At 39.4% G+C, this 19,216-nt stretch overlaps 1 protein-coding gene across 11 annotated transcripts in view; it reads right to left on the bottom strand.

The window, feature by feature from the left end:
* Nucleotides 1-19,216, bottom strand: part of LOC112649130 (integrator complex subunit 6-like) — an 86,156-nt gene that overhangs the window by 38,461 nt on the left and 28,479 nt on the right. For 6 of the 11 annotated variants that reach the window (XR_004812968.2, XR_004812969.2, XM_035711588.2 and 3 more), the window contains 6 exons: nucleotides 17,393-17,556; nucleotides 15,364-15,516; nucleotides 11,914-12,046; nucleotides 4,193-4,287; nucleotides 3,056-3,166; nucleotides 562-780 (listed from right to left, as the gene is read on the bottom strand). Coding sequence is in view for 8 of the 11 variants with exons in the window: in XM_035711588.2 (XP_035567481.1) it covers nucleotides 562-780; nucleotides 3,056-3,166; nucleotides 4,193-4,287; nucleotides 11,914-12,046; nucleotides 15,364-15,516; nucleotides 17,393-17,556 (875 nt within the window). In the remaining 3 variants the exon portion in view is untranslated. Of the gene's footprint in view, nucleotides 1-561; nucleotides 2,391-3,055; nucleotides 3,167-4,192; nucleotides 4,288-11,913; nucleotides 12,047-15,363; nucleotides 15,517-17,392; nucleotides 17,557-19,216 lie in introns of those variants that run through there. The other 5 variants (XM_025431156.3, XM_025431158.3, XR_004812971.2 and 2 more) reach the window with 4 other exon arrangements.

Raw genomic sequence — 19,216 nt, 5'->3', positions numbered from 1 at the left:
AAATCATAGTTTAGAGAGGGATATTCAATGCTTAACTAGAGTAGAACTCTTCCAGTGGCAAATTTGTTCTGAATTCTCATACGCCCCCACAAAGTATTCAAACCCCTGAGAATACCCTTTTCCAAGTATGTCAACTGGCCTGGCCAGTTCTGCCCCAAGTGGACCTCCTCTACGGGAAATTGTGGGGCCAGGTCCCTGCGGGCCTGGCCAAGACTGTCTCACAGCTGCACTGCTTACCAAAACTCTTCATACGCAATCCTCTGCCTTGTTCTGTCCTCACAGGTGCTAGATCAGCAGTATGGCCTGAAGGCTCTCCCTGCCTACTCCTGTCCTCTCTCCCCTTTATCCTTCACAGACATTACCCCACACCCTACTCCCCACCAAATGTATCTTGTACATTTAATTCCACAGTGGCAGCTACTTGCAGGACAATTCCTAGACTGGTCCACATCAATAACCACAAAGTCCAAAACAGGATCATGATTATTTCAAAACTGAAGTAATACGACATAAATGCATCAGACAAGTTCAAACAAATAAGAACTATTTCTGTCAGTTTACCTTGTTTAAGAGCCCTACTTGGAAGCCAGCAAATTCTTTGGTATTCAATTCTGCCAGTCTTGGTGCAGTTTCCCCTATGATTTCTTTCAAGAGTTTTCTAAAATTTTTACTGTGAGTCAAGGACACGCCACCTCCAGAATGGTTTTTCACTCTGATTCCAATTTCCTGGGGAGGTTTCTTCCCCACAGATGCTAGTATCCGTTCTGACTCTAGTTTGGTCTAAAATGAAAGTACATAGTATGTTAAGAAAAGGCCTATAGCATCACTGTTGTTTTCACTAATTAAGAAAGGTAATACTTTAAGAACCCCACAGAATAATTTTTTTCAATTGTAAATTACAGAAAAACTGATAATTAAACATTTCCCTGTGCTTCTCTGAGCTATCACAGCAAACAGGGAGGGGGTAGCTAGAAAGGTCAATAACTTGGTACATTTTTTTTCTCATCTAGTGTCAAAATTATGATCAAATCATAGAGAGAATGGAAATAGTGGATAAGAATTCCATTCATAGACATTTAAAAGCATATTTTGTTGCTTTAAAATCTAGTCTAAGTCAACATATTTATTTCAGACCCAGACAGAAAAGTTTAGGACTCTGGATTTCTAAATGTAAATGAGTGCTAAATTTCAGATTACATAGATTTGGCATTACATCTGTAAAAACTTTAACAGTTGTTTTCTTATATCGGACCACCCCCAAAAAGTAATGCTCAATTTAACAAACATTACCACGTAAATAATGTGTAATATGTACTCAGTAAGTTTCTAACTAACTTACAAAAAATTTTTCTTAACAGACACTATTAAACCACATTGATAAAGATTGCTTGACAGGGTATTGTAGGAATATATTGGGCATATTTTGTGATTGACACACATCTGAGATGGATCAAGGAACACTGGCAACATAGTTATTAAATTAGTAATTAAATTAGTAATTGGAGCGATTATAAATTAGTAATAATTTTTTCTTTTTCTCTAAAAGAAGGAATTCCACCAATGCCCAGTAAGCCCAAAAGAATTCTGAGTTTCTTATGGTTAGGTCAGAAATATGCACTAAACTCTCACTATGATTGGAATTAAACACATTTATTATCTTTCTCAAAAAGAAAAAAAAATTAAGTCCTGAAATAAGGGATAAGAGCAAATGGTCTGTTTCCAGAAGTGGTCTCAAAATTTCATTTGGAAAACCACATAAGCAACGTGTCCCAGAAGGTCCCAGAACTTGCATGAATTTCCACTCTGCTCACTATTCTTCCTTGTGGCCATACCCTGCTGACACAGCCTTAAAGGCCTACAGTAGACATCAAATAAAAAATAGATATAAATCAACAGGTCAATCAATCGATCAATAACCAAAACAAAACATTAACAACAACAAAAATCTATCAGCAGAGAGGAAAGGGGGATCATGGGGACACTTGGTAGATCAGAAGTCTAAGGTTTGCCTTTATGAGCAATTTCTTTGGCATTTATGAGCATGCTGGCCAGTCAGGAGCTGGTAAGCCCCAGACCATCCTTCTGCGTGTGCCAGCTCCTAGCAAGGTGTGTCAGCGTTCCCAGTTGTGGAGTCACTTTGGTTCTTTAGTGGAATCTGACACCCTTTTGCTTACTACTATCTGTCTTCTACAGGCCAACTTCCAAACATAACTAACTTGAAGCCTGATAGTCACTGCAAATGCTAGTACTGCTCCCTACCTGGAACTACCCTTGTGCAGAAGAAGAAAGTTAAAAGGCTGCATTAATTGGTCCTATCACATGAACACATTCGTGTGGCAGTAAATCTCTACCTCGGTAGTTCTCAAACATTTCCATCCTGCGAGAATGGGCTAGGTAGAGGTGAGAAGTATGATAAGTAGGGGTGAGTGGAGGATGAGGTACTCATAGAGGGGCAGGGACAAGGTGAATAATGGTAAATGAGGTGGGGGTATAAAGGAATAGATGGAGGGCAAGAAGAGAGGAGGTTGAGCTCCACTCTTCAGGTCCCCTTGGGGCCTATCCCCCTCCAGCGTGAGAACACTGGTCTCATCTCCCCGTCTCCAAGCAAAAGCATCTGGATATGTATTGCCTAAAAACGAATTTCAGGCAAGACGTTGAATCACACCATGCCTCAGTGTGCTGACCTAGGAAAGGGGGGATGCTCTAGCCCAATGTGACCTGCGGAGGCACAAGGTTGAGAAGAGACAAAATGTGACCCGTGAAATAATTTTACTAAGCCTCTGCCCCTCTCAGGCCACAAGATATTAACCAGCTTGTGCATAACACAGACTGGCAAATGAAAGGAGAGATGGCACAGCATCCAATGACACTGACAGACCCTTAACTGCAGTTTAATGGTGAAGCTAGAAGTCAGAGAGTATCACATTATTACTAATCCATAAAGTGGAGAAATATATACACATTTAATTGGAAAAAATTACAATTACACTAAAGAAGAAGGAAATGCACTTCTGAGGGCAAAGGATTTTTGTTTGTTTGTTTTTACCAATACTACCTGTTGGCTGAGTTTTTTAAGGTAAGAGATAACACTGTAACTAAGTCCACAATCTAAATTATCTGATATCAGATTTGGAGCTCCCATCATCCTTAGTGCTTTCTTTAATGGCTATAAGGAAACAAAATACACAACAGTAAGAATAGAATAAATCTTAAAATACTCAACGTTCAGTTATAAGGGGCAAAGGGACATGATTCATTTCTTAGAAGTCAAGGTGCTGCACATAAAACCAAACATGGAACATTAAAAAGTGGCAATGAATATAGCAGAGGAGTAAGGAGCAGAAAGTAACAAAATCAGAAGAGAGTGGGATAAGAAGAGCAAGAAACAGCAAATTCAAACAGATCAATTGCATCAGTCTTAATTCCCAAGTCATAAAATCATTTCATACTGCATTTTAGCGTGCACCCCGCTCCTGCCATGGTGAATCCTAATGCACCCCAATTTCTCCTCCCAGTAACACCAATAGTACCATTTAAGATTCCGCCTTTTCACCTCTAGAAACTTGGCTTAAAAGTTTGCTACATCCACCTCCAAAATGATTTTGATCGTCGTGACGCTCGATTATGCAACCAGTTCAAAATCATCATGACGATCTTTCTCAAATTGTAAAAACCCACATGAGGCCAGGTAGCTTTTCCTCCTTTTTAGATTCCCCTCCCCAACCAGCACCCTTGCTTGAGGCTGTGTCTAGGACACATTTAACAGACAGTATGTCAATATACTGCCTTCAGAATTGTGTTTCAGAGGGTAACTCCATATTGAAAATTTCTAGAGTTAAAAAGGGAAGTTGATATCACACATGAATCCAGACCTGTTTTTCTTAAATCCCCAAATTCCAATTTCATAAGGTTACTTTTAAGAAGAAAAACATAGATAGATGTGTTTCTTATAAAAATAACCATGGCAGTTATAGGAAATAAAATAAAGAAAAAATTCTTTTTTGTGCTGCCATGACATCACCAAGCTCTTACACATAACTTACACATAATTCGAGAAGACAATGGCAATACAAATATTTAGCAATAAAAATATCAAGCTTATTTCAGGGGTCAAGTTTTTGGTTCACTGACATTCCTGGTGACAAGACTCATCACTGATACAGTTAATGCATATATACACTTAAATACATACTAATAAGTAGTACGGAGGCAGAGTTTTTAAGTAGCTGTCAAAAGCCTGTCGCCACTTCAGATTTGGCTTAAGCTTGTGAACTTTAAACAAGTCATCTGTAAAAGAAAATGAAACAAAGTATTACGTTATTCCAGTCCTAAATTCCAAGATCTATATCAGGCAACCCACATCTGTTGTATCATTTCCTAGAAAGCTCAAGTTTTAATTACATCAGATGAACCTTTCATTGATTCGATTGTCGTTTTTGGTACCACTTACCAAAATTACATATAGTATTTTTCTAGGAAAGAAAATACCAAATTCTCACATTACATATTCCTCTTCCATCTGTGAAGCTACATCAAATATAATATTAAAGCGCTTACTCTGAGCCACGTGAAATATCTTTCTGACCTGTTATGTACTGGTAACACTACTGTACTAATTTTCACCTTAGGGGGAATCCGTGGTCACTGGTTGGTAAAATATTTCTTTCATTCAAATAGAGGGTGTTAAAGCAACACCAATAACAAAAACCCAAACTCACAGAGATGGCGAACAGATTGGAGGCTGCCAGAGGTAGGGTGGAGGCATAAGGGGTAGGTGAAATGGCTGATAAGTGGTCAAATGGTACAAACTTCCAGTTACAAAATGAATAAGTCCTGAGGATGTACTGCACAGCATGGTGACTCTAGTTAATAATGCTGTGTTGAATATTTGCAAGCTGTTAAGACAGCAGATCTTAAAAGTTCTCATCACAAGAAACTTGTGATTATGCATGATGATGGATGTTAGCTGGTGTTCTCGGTGTTCTTTTCACAATATATACAAATATTGAATCAGTATGTTGTACACAGGAAACTAATATGTTATATATCAATTATATCTCAATAATTAATAAATAAATAAATAAATGGAGGGTGTTGTAAAGAGACTACACAAAGTATATGAGAACAAAAGCGAAGCCTCTAATTTTCAGGCAATGACAGCGAGCTGTAAATTAGGCTTTAGATTCGCCTTCATCTACCTATACTTTGATTAGTCTATTCCCGTACACTCACTTCATTTCTTCCATTTCTGTGGTCAGGCAGTTCGAGGCAAATTTTGGCTCTGTCAAACATTAGTTAACAATTAGGCCATGGCACTAGAAAAGGCTAGTGGAGATGTTCAGTTGAAGTTTGAAACTCTGTACAATTATGTTTCTTGAATACCATGTGTGTTAATACCACTGAAGATATTGTCCTTCAATAAGCAGACATCCTCTCCCTTTTTCACACTTAAATTTAATTGTTTTGATAATCTAAATACATTATATACATTACAGGAAAATTTACAAAACACGTTATTATTTCCTTCTGAGGGTACAAAAATATTTCTTATCTAAGAATTCAAAATTGATATCACCAGACATCAACAAGAACCTGCCACACTATAAATGCCAAAGATATTTGAAATTCATCTTCTATCTTATTTCTTCAGGTTTCATTGGCTCTTATCCAAAACACATCCAAATGCTTTATTCCAAGGACAAAAGCCATTCCTCTGCCATATGCATAATTTCTCTACAAATAGGCCTATTCTTTGAAATGCTGAATTACTTAAGAAAGGCAACTACACATTTTCTTCCTTTTACTGCTATAATAAATTATTCACCCCTGCCGAAACTAATTTAAATGAATTTACAAAGTCATAAAATGTGGCTCTTTGTTCTTTTGGTACAAGATAGAAAGAACAAAGGAAAACAGATCTGAAGAGATTTCTGGCTCACTGTAACACGCAGGTCCTTTAAAGACCATTCATATCTTGGCAGAAAGGAATGAGAGTCGGTGGAAATATGCTGTTATACTTGGGTCTTTACGTGGAGTCTGTTGGGAATTAAGCAGATTTTTGGAACCTGACAAATGGAAATACCACAAGACTTGGGAGACATTTAGATATAAATAGATTTGATAATGAGAGTTAAGAATAGTCTTACAATTTCAAACAATTGCTGATTGCACTGACTCCACCAATTAGTCTCATTTAGTCTAATTATTTCTTGTTGGGGGTTTCTGAAATGGGTAGGAAGAAAGAGAATATTCCACAGTCTAGATTAAGGGTAGAGAGCCACCAGGGTAAAGCCGCTTGAGTCACATTCTCCATAGGGCAGGAAATTATTTCCATGGTGTTAGGCTACATTAGGAGGATGGGACAGTGAAGATATCATAAACACTCAGCTAGTCAGCATTTGAAAGGCAAGGATATAAGAGCGTAGGAGAGTAAAGTGATACTGCCCACACCTCGAAAACTATTGATATTTTCCCTTTCATTCCTTTCTCCTCCTTTCCTGCTGCAAAAAAAGTAAGGGGAGACGTGGGTTTGAGTTCCAGGCTCAGCCACACACTCAGCAGAGTGAGCTTTGAGAAATTGCTTTGCCTATGTCCTTTTTGTTCTTCTGATCGAAACTGATCTTTTTTTTTTAAAGATTTATTTATTTATTTATGATAGAGAGAGAGAGAGAGAAAGAGAAAGAGAGGCAGAGACACAGGAGGAGGGAGAAGCAGGCTCCATGCCGGGATCCCGACGCGGGACTCAATCCCGGGACTCCAGGATCGCACCCTGAGCCAAAGGCAGGCGCCAAACTGCTGAGCCACCCAGGGATCCCCCCTGATCGAAATTGATCTTAATATGGAGCTGAATTTTATTTCTTACACAAATCTCCAGTTCTTATTTTTTTTTCCAGTTCTTAATTAAACAAACAAATAAGGGCACCTGGGTGGTACAGTCAGTTGAGTGCCCGACTCTTGGTTTCAGCTCAGGTCATGATCTCAGGGTCATGAGATCAAGCCCCACATAGAGCTCTCCATGCTCCAAGCTGAGCTCGGTGGGAATTTCTGCTTGGATTTCTCTCGCCCTCTCCCTCTCCCTCTGCCCCTCCCTCCACACTCTCTCTGTCTCTCTAAAATAAATAAATAATCTTAAAAAAAATGGTGAACTGAATATGGTATAGTCAAGGGGAAAAAAGTTGCCATAAATGCCTTAATTTCTGTAATCATTGGTTCTTTTTTAAGATTTTATTTATTTATTCATCAACACACAAACACAGAGAGAGAGAGAGGCAGAGACACAGGCAGAGGGAGAAGTAGGTTCCATGCAGGGAGCCTGACGTGGGACTCGATCCCGGATCTCCAGGATCATGCCCTGGACCGAAGGAGGCGCTAAACCGCTAAGCCACCTGGGTTGCCATATTGGTTCTTGATAGAAAAAAGAATTTCCTTATTGAGAGATAATCTTTTTGCCAATTGTGATATTCTGGTCACCATCCTACTGACATGTTCTTATGATGGCTTATTGATCCAATCAAGCTTCATTTATCCCTTCCAGGTAAGGTTTAGTGCTTAAATAATTAAACCTCTGTTCACTACTTTTGATGGAAATCTTGAATTAATAAGGGGGAAGAAAACAAGGATGACCTTTTTGGACATTTATATTATGCAGTAATATAGTGATGTTTCCAGGCATTAGGCATGTGACTTAACTTGTCTTTTTTACTAAATGCCCGGCCCACCAAACTGCAAAATTGTTCTACATCTTTAATAATGTCCTTCATATGGAATAGGAGTACCTTCAAGAGCTACAGAAATAGCATAGATATTAATAATGAGGGATCCCTGGGTGGCACAGCGGTTTGGTGCCTGCCTTTGGCCCAGGGCGTGATCCTGGAGAGCCGGGATCGAATCCCGTGTCGGGCTCCCGGTGCATGGAGCCTGCTTCTCCCTCTGCCTGTGTCTCTGCCTCTCTCTCTCTCTCTCTGTGACTATCATAAATAAATAAAAATTTATTTAAAAAAGATATTAATAATGACAATAGTAGTAATAATGCTGATAGTGTTACTGGACATTTACTATTTGCAATTTTACTCCATTAATTCATTTAATCCCAACTAAATGCCTTTGGATATATACTATCATTACTCCCATTTTACAGATAAAATAACTAGGGCACAGAGAGGGTATGTATCTTATCCAAGGTCACAAAGCTAGCAAACAGCAGAGCCAGGATCCATACTAAGCCATCTATGCTCTACAGTCCATAGTCTTTTTTTAAGACTTACTTACTTACTTATTTATTTATCTATTTATTTATTTATTTATTTATTTATTTATTTATTTATTTATTTATTTATTTGAGATGGGGGTGGGCAGAGGGAAAGGAAGGGAGAGAATCCCAAGCAGACTCCACAGAGTGAGGAGCCTGACTCAGGGCTCAATCCCATGATCCCGAGATCATGACCTGACCTGAAATTAAGAGTTGTATGCTTAACTGACTGAGCCACACAGGTGCCCTTCTATAGTCCATATTCTTATGGCTGTGGGGCTACACAACCCAGAAAGCAAAGTAATGATGAAAATATTGAGAGTGTCTATTTCAGAACTCAACACAAAACTGAAGTTTGGGATTCAGGGGCACAAGGACCTCCAGCCTCAGAGGGTATGAAAAACCCTATGTTCCTGGAAAGACACAGGTTACAGAAAAGCCTGGAAATGGATATTTAAAGCCAAAGGGCAGAATGGGAACTGAGTCAAGGATGGATTGACCCTCAGATAGACGTGTGGTGCTGGGGACGAGGGAGGAATCAAATATGTGTCTGGGGTTTCTGGTTTGAGATGTTTGCGGAGGTATAGTGATGCTCTAGGCAGGGTTGGATCCTCAGTGTCCTAGGTTAAGGAGGACCAGGGATAGATGTGGCACATGTACCTCTTGTGACAGGAAATATCTCAGAGAGAAGGGGAACTTGGCATTTGGGGAAGAAATACAGACTACCAGGTCACCAAGCAGACAGTCCCAGGAGTTGACCTTATCTAGTAGTGGGGAGTGTGAGTGGACAACATATAGCTATTAGGCACAGCAGGTTGAGACAAAGAGAGGACTGAATGCTTCCTCTTAACCACTAACTACACCGTGTCCACATCTGACCTCTATTGCCCACAAGACCAGCAAAGGCCAGGCTTAGAGGGCTGGTCTTGCTTTGTGAAGAACTGTACATCTCAATTTCTAACGGGAGACCAGCTACTCTAGTTAGGGGCACTTTCATATCATAATTTGGAAGGCAGGCTGAGTTTAGACCAAAGAAGAGATCCTGAAATTCAGCCCATAATAGTTCTATAAAACTTTTCCACTGCCTTGGTAAATAAGGGCACCTCCACCCCAGAGGTGTTAGTGGAGACCACATGGGGAGGAGTTATGAGGAACTCCTACTTCTCCCAGCCAGGGAGGTATCCTTTTTAACTTTTGGAGGAATCTCCATACTGTCTTCCCCCATACTGGTGGCTACACCAGTGTTCTCATTACTTCTTACAATTGCATGTGAATCTACAATTATTTGAAAATAAAAGGTAGTCTTTAAAAATAGAAAAACAATATCATTCATAGTTTAAGTGGAAATTATCTAGTCTAATCCTTCACTTTATAGTTGGGAAAACTGAAGTCATAAAGAATGGGATTGTAGGGATCCCTGGGTGGCGCAGAGGTTTGGCGCCTGCCTTTGGCCCAGGGCGCGATCCTGGAGACCCGGGATCGAATCCCACATCGGGCTCCCAGTGCATGGAGCCTGCTTCTCCCTCTGCCTGAGTCTCTGCTTCTCTCTCTCTCTCTCTCTCTCTCTCTGTGACTATCATAAATAAATAAAAATTAAAAAAAAAGAATGAGATTGTATCATTTGTGACATGATGCTAATATGCTGAGTGAAATAAGTCAGAGTGAGAAAGAGAAAAACAATATGATTTCACTCACACGTGGAATCTAAAAACACAAAACAAATGAATAAACAAAGACAAAGCAGAATTAGACCTATAAGTACAGAGAACTGATGGCTGCCAGACGGGAGGGGTTGGGGAGATGGGTGAACTGGGTAAAGGGGCATGGAAGATACTGGCTTCCAGTTAGAGAAGGAATACGTCTTGGGAATAAAAGGCACAGCATAGGGAATGTCATCAGTGGTATTGTTATAGTGATACAGATGGTGGCTACACTTGTGGTGAACACAGCACAACATATAGACTTGTCCAATCACTATGGTGTACATCTGAAACTAATGTAACATGGCGTGTTGGAGATTCCTGGGTGGCTCAGCGGTTTAGCGCCTGCCTTCAGCCCAGAGTGTGATCCTGGAGTCCCGGGATCAAGTCCCACATCAGGCTCCCTGCATGGAGCCTGCTTCTCCCTCTGCCTGTGTCTCTGCCTCTCTCTCTCTCTCTGTGTCTCTCATGAACAAATAAATAAAATATTTAAAAAAATATGGTGTGTCAACTACACCCATTAAAAAATCAATTTTTTAAGAAAATAAATTAACGATTAATAAATTTATTTGAACGTATAAACAAATCCACAAAGTTTAGGTACTTTTTATTGGTATCGTTATTAATCTCAAAGACATAACCTATATTTTATATCAGTGACAATCACCTTTTAGACATATTTATTTATTTATTTATTTATTTTAAAGGTTTTATTTATTTAATTTGACACACACAGAGAGAGAACACAAGCACGGGGAGCAGCAGAAGGAGAGGGAGAAGCAGGCTGCCCGCTGAGCAGAAAGCCCTAATTGGGCTCCATCCCAGGACCCCAGGATCATGAACCTAGCAGAAGGCTAACGCTTAACCGACTGAGCCACCCAGGCGCCCCCTAGAGGACATTTTTATATTGGACTAAGAAAGAAAGTCCGTAGACTACATGTGAAACAATCATGCTAACATTTATGATGACCAGTTCTTAATCTGCTTAACTTGCAAAATTTGAAATGCTTTTCAGCATATTTAGTACAAATAGTATTTATAGCACTAAAAAGCTTATGCTTTTAATGACTAGATTACAACTTCAAGTAAGGTTGAAACTTTTTGCAAGAATTAAGAAACCCCAACCAAAAAAAAAAAAAAAAAAAGGAAGGAAGGAAGGAAGGAAGGAAGGAAAGAAAGAAAGAAAGAAAGAAAGAAAGAAAGAAAGAAAGAAAGAGAGAGAGAGAGAAAGCCCATCAAATAAAAGTGAGTCCAACTGCACAACTGGAAGCATACTGGTTTACTACTAAATTGCTCCAAACAGATGCAGCTCTTTCAATGGGAAAAAAAAATCTCTACACACATTTTCAGTGATATCTCAGTAGCAGCTTCTAGAGCTGTTTCTTGTAGAATTTTACCATAGAAACCACAGCTTTTACGACTAGAGTGACTGCAGAATTTACTCTCATACCAAGCTCCTTAACTTGCCTAACACAGATGCCTCCAGAGCATTTGAGATTCTTTTAGGGGGGAAATAGTGTGAGCCAATACCCTCCCCCACCACACACACAGAGAAGCCCTATTTTCTGGAGAAAACCATCAGATTCTTGGAGCATTAACCTCAATCAATGGAATTTTTGGTCCAAATTTAGTCTACAGAAAATCAAAGTCGCTTGAAACCCAGGGCGGGGGGTGGGGGGTGCCAGGAATGGCAGCAGTGGTGCTCACAGTCTAAAGAGCAGCATGAGTCACAAGCCACACCAGAGGTTAAGTGTCTCTTCTGTGTGATGCAAAAAAGAACAACAGCAACAAAACGAACAGAACAGAAAACTGTGTGTGAATTCCATCCTTCCAAACCCATGTATAGACTTTTCTATATCCTGATACCAATTACTCTTTGGCTACATTTAAAATGTTTAGCCCGTTATCCTATTTTTCATTTCTGTTGTATTTTAAAGATGATTAAGAGGCATATACTTTACTTACCTAAAAGAGGGAGCAAAACCGGGTAGTTGTACGGCATCACAAAGAGGTTCACACAAGTTAAAGTCGTACTGGCTTTTAAATAACCAAATGGATAACCAAGTTCATTGTATTTTCCACTGCTAGTAACAAATACCTGAGAACATGAAGTCATACACAGTTACAACAATAAGGATTTTATCTGAAACTAAGCATTCAGCAACATTCCAAAATGATATCTAAGGCAGTAGTGCTTTTAGTCTAAAGTTATGTCCAAATATGCCATACTAAAAAAGGATGTTCAAATTGCAATTCTTTATAGGTTATACAAAAAACTGAGACTGGACTGTGCAGTAACCATTTGGAGACCATGGGCTCACATCAACAATACCCAAATACTGACTTAGTTAGTACAATGGCAATCAAGGCTGAAATTCCACCAAGTGATACCAGCCATTAAAACAAACTGACTTCTCAAAAGAACACGTGGTGACCAGAGTGGAGACTTGAGAAAAATGAACATGGCCCCATGCCTAAGGCATGCAATTACAAAATTAAAGCCCATTTAAAGCATCCTACTACTACTCCTGATGTACTATTACATCATATGTACAAGACTATTAGTCTTGCCCTGCTTCCTTTTGATGCCCCCATTCTCCTACCCATTTTTATTCATTTTTCATCCAGTAAATATTTATCAAGTAGGCTATTATAAGCCAGGAATGGGTATTAATTATTTGGAGGCAGCAAGGATTGAGCTTTGGCTAAATCTGGAAGGCACTTTCTCTTCTAAATGATGCCGATAGAGCAAACATTCAGTAAAGATCAAAACATTGATCTTTATTCCATGTGACTATCATCTTATTCCTCACTGATGATTCCTGATTTGATATATATCATATGGTCAAGTCCTGTACACTCAATATGCTGGGCTGAAGTCCTCTGACTACCATGCTTTCTCTCTGTTCTCTGTTTACTCTTTGGCCAAAAATTAGGGCACCAGTATATACTTTTAGGGACCTAGACCTTTGCTGGTTCCCAGGTCCTTCAGTAGGATCGTTGAAAACAAAAATCAAATCCTGATGAAGAACAGAATCCATTCACCTTGCTAATTCCTGGTACCAGCCATATCACCGACCAGTTGACTAAATTCTTGCTATATTTAGTCATAGCTAAGAATAAATCTTTCCTGTGTCATTTACAACCCTACAAAACAATGAGTCGTGCCGGTGCTATAAAACAGGACTCATCTATGAGATTTCATGTCATAATTTGAACCTTAATAGACTGTAATAACACATGGTGAATTTCCCCCTACATCCTAAGTGTGTAAAACAGAAGAAGGGGAAAATCATCAGAAAGGATTAAAAACATTACACACAGCCATTGGCAGTCAGACGTATAAGGCTCATGAGAGGAGAAACATTGTTTTCTGTTCCTCTTTTTCTCTTTCTCTTTCTCCTCTCCCTCCCTTCCTTCTTCTCTTCCTTCTTTCTCATAAGCCCTCTGAGTTTTTCCAAACTCCTTTTCACCTGCAAATTCATAGAATCAGGGGGTTCAAAGGGATCATTAGAGACCATCTAGTCTAGAGAAAGGAAGTGTCTGGCCCAGGACCATATAATTGGTGGCAGACCTAAGGTTAGAATCCAGGCTCCATTACGACTCAGCCAAATTTCCTGGCTCACCCTGATTCTTTTTCTTTTAAAGATTTTATTTATTTATTCATGATAGACAACAGAGAGAGAGAGAGAGAGAGAGAGAGGCAGAGACAGAGAGAGAAGCAGACTCCATGCAAGGAGCCCGATGTGGGACTTGATCCTGGGACTCCAGGATCACGCCCTGGGCCAAAGGCAGGTGCTTAACTGCTCAGCCACCCAGGCATCCCTCCCCTGTTTCATCTTATTCTTTCTCACTCCCATTAATTCATTGCATTAAAACTCAACCAAAGTCACATAAGGTACAGGAGGAGACAAGCATATGGCACATTTGAGGGGTGGTGCAACAAGCAAGGGCATAATTTCTGATGTTCCTTTGGAGAAGATTTACAAGAAATGTGCTATACAGAAAAGAGGCCTTTAGGAAAAAGCTATGATTTGTAATTGTATTTGCCTTTATTGCAAAATTTTTGTCAATCCATGATGTCAAACTTCCTCTTGTGATTTTAAGTTAACATTCTATTATCTATATCTCTACATTCCTAGCACATTTCCAGTGCATTTTACCGTAATATAAACATCCACTCAGAAAAGTGCAAGAGTCGTAAGTATATAGCTCAATGAATGCTCACAAAGTGAAAGCACATGTGTAATCAGCACCCAGATCAAGAAATAGAACATGACCAGAAACTCCTTCATGCCCTTTACTGGTCACTGCTCTGCAACCCCAAGAGAAACCACCAGCCTGACTTTTGACAGAGTAAGCCCGCTTTACATCTTTTTGAGTGTCAATAAAATAGAATCACAGGATCTGGGATCTTTGAGGTCTGGCTTCTTTCACTCAATATTATATTTATGAGATTGTTCTGTTTCTTACACTTTTACACTCTTGCTTTAAGTTTGTTCCTTTTTTTCTACCCAGTTTTAGCATCTTTAGAGAATTAAAGTAGTTTAAAGACAACTGGTAGCAATAATCTCACATTTTAGGATGAAACAGATGGCAGTCTAAAAGCGTTTCTTGCGTAAATAGAACCTAACAATTACTGATTGCTATATGGTGCTGTAGTTTAGAAACAGAACAAACATTCTTCCAGCGTAGGACTTCTTTATTATATCCAAATAAAAGGGCTATGACTGCCATGTCTGGATTTTTACAAACTAATATCCAAAGGTGAGTCTATTAATAAATCAGCATGCCTTTCTGGCTGAAGTCTAACACTTGCAAGAGCCAGTATGTGCATTTGTCTCATCCACGTAAAATCCATGTTACACATGCCAATGTGCTTTGTACAGGAAGAGAAGTTTGATTACTTTACACTAATGTAAAAAGTAGTTTCAGGGCCTATGGGGTTTTTTTGTGTCAAAAATATCTTGTACACCTGAAACCAATATTACACTGTACTGTTAACTAATGGAATTAAAAAAAACTTTTAAAAATTGATCTTGTGCTTCCAATCTGTCAAACTCACACTAAGCTTCAGCTGCAGAAGCCATAACTAAATAGAATTATATCATTTAGGTTAGAGATTCTTAACCTGGGGTCCCTGAGTAAGCGGGGAGGGGGGGAGGTTCCTCCAAATCCTCCAAATACACAAATGTAATCAGATTCCACCACCTCAAATGGCAATATACAGTGGACTAATGATTCCTATCACTCTGAAATTATTTGCCTGGCCCTGTGGCTTATTTGATAGCATTTGTTAGAAAAATTATTAACAAATTCAGTCTAATTATTCCCAGAATAACCTTTGAAACTTCTTAAAACAGTCCCTAGATCCCAGAGTGGTTAGACATTTGGCCACCAGGTAAGAGTAAGTACCTGCCAGCAGGTATGGGGAGACTTTCGTTCCAGGATGTACTGAGTTAAGGGGGAAGGTTCAAGTTCATATTTGTCAAAAGGAAGTTTATCTATTACCATTGGCTCACAATCTACGCAGGAGAACCTCACAACAGGATGAGATGTTCGTGGAGGCTAAAAGACAAAAAGGGAAGATACAGTCTGTTATCAAAGCAAGCTTACATTTCTGACAAAAATCTGCAATCCCTTTCATGTTTTGTTAAACCATCGCTGAACTATAAACCGGCGCTTTGTAAAAGAGAGCATCGACAACAGCTTCCATTCGGGGAGGGCACACAGATTCTTTAGCTCTACCATCTACTTGGCATTGGAGGAGGAAAGGTAAATTAGAATACCCATAACTACAATTTCCATGAAATAAAGATGATAAGTGCTTTGAATATGGTTAGGAAGTCACTAATGATCCGTAAGATGAACCCTGATTTTCAGACCCATTTTGCACGTCCAAGCATGACCTGCCCTTCATTCCTTTGTACCAAGAGGTTACAGGTAGTCCAGACCCTACTGGTGAAGAAGAAATCCATCAAGCTATCTAATGAGCTAATGATAGGGCTAGAGCCACTAACAAGCAAGCAGAAAAATGGCAAGGCACAGAACCAGTGGAAATTTCTTTTAAAGTGGAATTTGTATCGCACTTCTCACACTCAAGTGGGGGGAAGCAGAGGGAGAAGGACAGGCAGACTCCACACTGAGCATAGAGCCTGACTTGGAGCCCAATCCCAGGACCCTGAGATCATGACCTGAGCCGAAACCAGAGCCAATCGCTTACCTGACAGAGCCTCCCAGGTGACCCCCTGATTTTCATTTTAATTAAACTTGAGAAATATTTCTGGCCTGTTCTATTTAAACCGATTTTCAAAAAGCCATAAAGACACAAGTGCAGCCCTGTCACTAGCAATAATGACATAAATTTGTAACCAAAATATTCACTCTGGGATTTGGAGCTAAGAGCAACTGGGCACTGAGCTCTGACTGGTGTGTGATCTTGGAGCCCTGAGGGAAGGTGGAGGAGATGTGCCCTCACCCACAGCAGTGGTGGAAGTGGCTGTTTGGCCCTATATTCTCATGGCGTCTCCTGAGAAAAAGGAGCCTAGAAGGAGTAATCCAGGAAAAAAATGCAGCTCATGTCAGAAAGTTCTACAACTTACACAGAATGTAGTTTGGCCGAACCAGGAAGGTGCTAACTGAAGGCGTAGTGAGCGTCATGCACCCCCCTAACACACCCAAGAAGGCTCACTTGGGCCTTTTTACAGAGGCTGGGGGGTGGGCAGGGAAGAAGACCGAGGGAGAGTGGGTTTCATATGCTTTCCCTCATTAGCAGACACCCCCTCTCCGAAAAAGCCAATTCATCTGGTACTAGGAGCAACTACAATATCAAAACCTCTTCTCCCAATGCAGTGAACAAAAAGAAAAGTCTTCACTTAAAGATCATTTTTAAAATATTGCTTAATTACCCATCATTGAAAGGTGCACTCCCAAGGAATGCCAAGTCCCACTGATTACAAAAAAAAAAAAAAAGATGAAAAGCAGGTCCACAAAGTTGCACTATGTGTCTAATGACTCCCTAGGAGGAAGTAGAAGAGCTTCTGTTCTGAGTAGGTTTCTAGAACCTATGCAAGGTGTAAGCTAAGTTTTCGTTTCCTGGGGATGTACACAAAAAATAATGCTAGCAGTCTTTAGACATTGCATTTCCCATGTTAATCAAATCAGACACTCAGAAATAAAAACCAAGCCACCGATTGCAACACCATCAAAAATAACAATGCTTTAAACATCCAAAGTGGGCAGTTCAAGTGGCAAAAGGCAATTAAAAGAAAGAGAATACCAGAATAGCAAGGAAGTCCTCTCTTGCTTTTAGGTACAAGCTTAGACTTCCAGCAAGAGATAGAAGGTATGGCTGAAGAGCCTCAAAGCTATTTTACAAGGCCCAATTTAATCAGCAAACTGAAAACCCAGAATGAGGTTTACTTTTTTGTTTTATGACACTTACTAGTGAAGGTAAATTCTGATCTGGCCAGAAAGATTCTGGAATTGGCCAATGTCCAACAGGAACACCAGTCTTAGAGTTAGGTCGTACATAAATGAGCTTATGACAACTATGCCATGGTTGAGCAGCAAATGAATTGCTTGGCCTGGATGAATCCATAAGTCCATCTAAAAGGTAAACAAAGACACTAAGGCAAGACTTTCTTTTAACAGCTACTGATCTTCTTGCAGAAAATTTTCAGCAAAAAGCAAAGTACAAAACAAACCAAAACAGTGATTCATGAAAAATTAAAGAAATAAGACTGTATCAAGATTTCTGAATGTTCTCTCTAGCAATTTTCCTCTAATCCACCCCTCTAATCTAACACCCCACGCCATCTTTATCTATGCCCCAAACATGTAGTTTATGGGAACCTATTATAAAATTAGTTTTCAATTTTCTGAATTTGTTTTTTTAATTTTCTGAATTTAGACACATAAATTAAACACACCAAACCACTAGAGTTATTTTTCTAAATTAGGCAAATGAAATTGCTCACCTCCTGGTATAGTTTTTACATTTTTGGGATCTGACAAAATAGGTCATTAAATTACATTTAGTTTTTCTTTCTATTCCCAATTAGGTGGGAAAAAAAGTATTCTTTACTAAACAGACTCAATGACCACAAAAGCAAAATAAACACGATCCAGATTCACACAAAGATAGAAGGAATGTTGCCAATACAATTTATATATATAGTTGGGGGAGGGAACATAATGCAAATGCATTGAGTTTGTTATGAACTAATTCATGATAGTTTCCCCATCCACCATTAAAATTCCAGGAAACTGGGCTTGTATAATGCTGAAGGATATATCCTGAATGTATTTTAATTATTTAAACTAGCATATTTCATTTGCCCCCGCAAAGAAGGCATATATATCTCCTTTAATGCAATGATTAAATAGTCTAAATTATATTTGTAAAGGACATGTTTTAATGATTTGAGTCTCATATTTCTTATATTACAAGTCATATGATTTACTTATTTACACATTACTTTAAACAAGTAATTACTTTATACCCAGAGATTTATTAGAGTCCATGGAGCTCTAAGGAAGACATATAATGGCTTCAGGGGACCAAAAGGACCCCCACCCCTTGAAGTTGAGCTCACAATTCTGGGGATGTGCATTCTTCTCAGGAGAGAGTTCTTAGCTTTCATCAGAATCTCAAAGGCTGAGAACTCTGGACAAAGGAGAATTGGATCTAGAAAGAAAATCTGAGCTATTCACAGGACACCAAATCTAATCGGCTTTCAGTGGGACAGTTCCCAGTTCACATTTAGATAACGAACACGAAAGTATGGATGGAGCAGTCAATCATTAGCAAAAGAACATGTCTTTCCTCAATTAATTTAATGAATTTAAAATAGATTGTGAGGCTTCAGTCTTCTGTGGTGAGTGTTCTTAAATTGGAGTCCAAGAAACCCTAGAATTAAATACAAAATTGTATTTGTGTGGCCTATGTCCATTATTCTAGGGAGAGAAGTCTCTCCTGTTTCCAACTGCTTCTTAAAGGGTTCTAGGAACTAAACATTCAAAAGGCCAGGAATCACAGGATCCAATGGCTTCAGACAGAAACATGTGTCTCTCTGAGCAGTCACCACTAATTGTGGCCATTAATGAAAATGTATGGATCCGATCAGACAAGCACCATGGTAATGATGTGTGTGAGCACTCAGGAATGAGAAGCAGCAGCCTTATGCTCCAGGAAGCCTTGTGGTGCTAAGATGATATAAGAGAGAAGACCCTTCCCTTACACAAAGGTACTCTCTGTGATCATCTA

Source organism: Canis lupus, chromosome X, assembly GCF_003254725.2.
Source record: "Canis lupus dingo isolate Sandy chromosome X, ASM325472v2, whole genome shotgun sequence".
NCBI classification, from domain to species: Eukaryota; Metazoa; Chordata; class Mammalia; order Carnivora; family Canidae; genus Canis; species Canis lupus.
The sequence above is the reverse complement of the archived record's forward strand: the minus strand, read 5'-3'. Positions and strand labels throughout refer to the sequence as shown.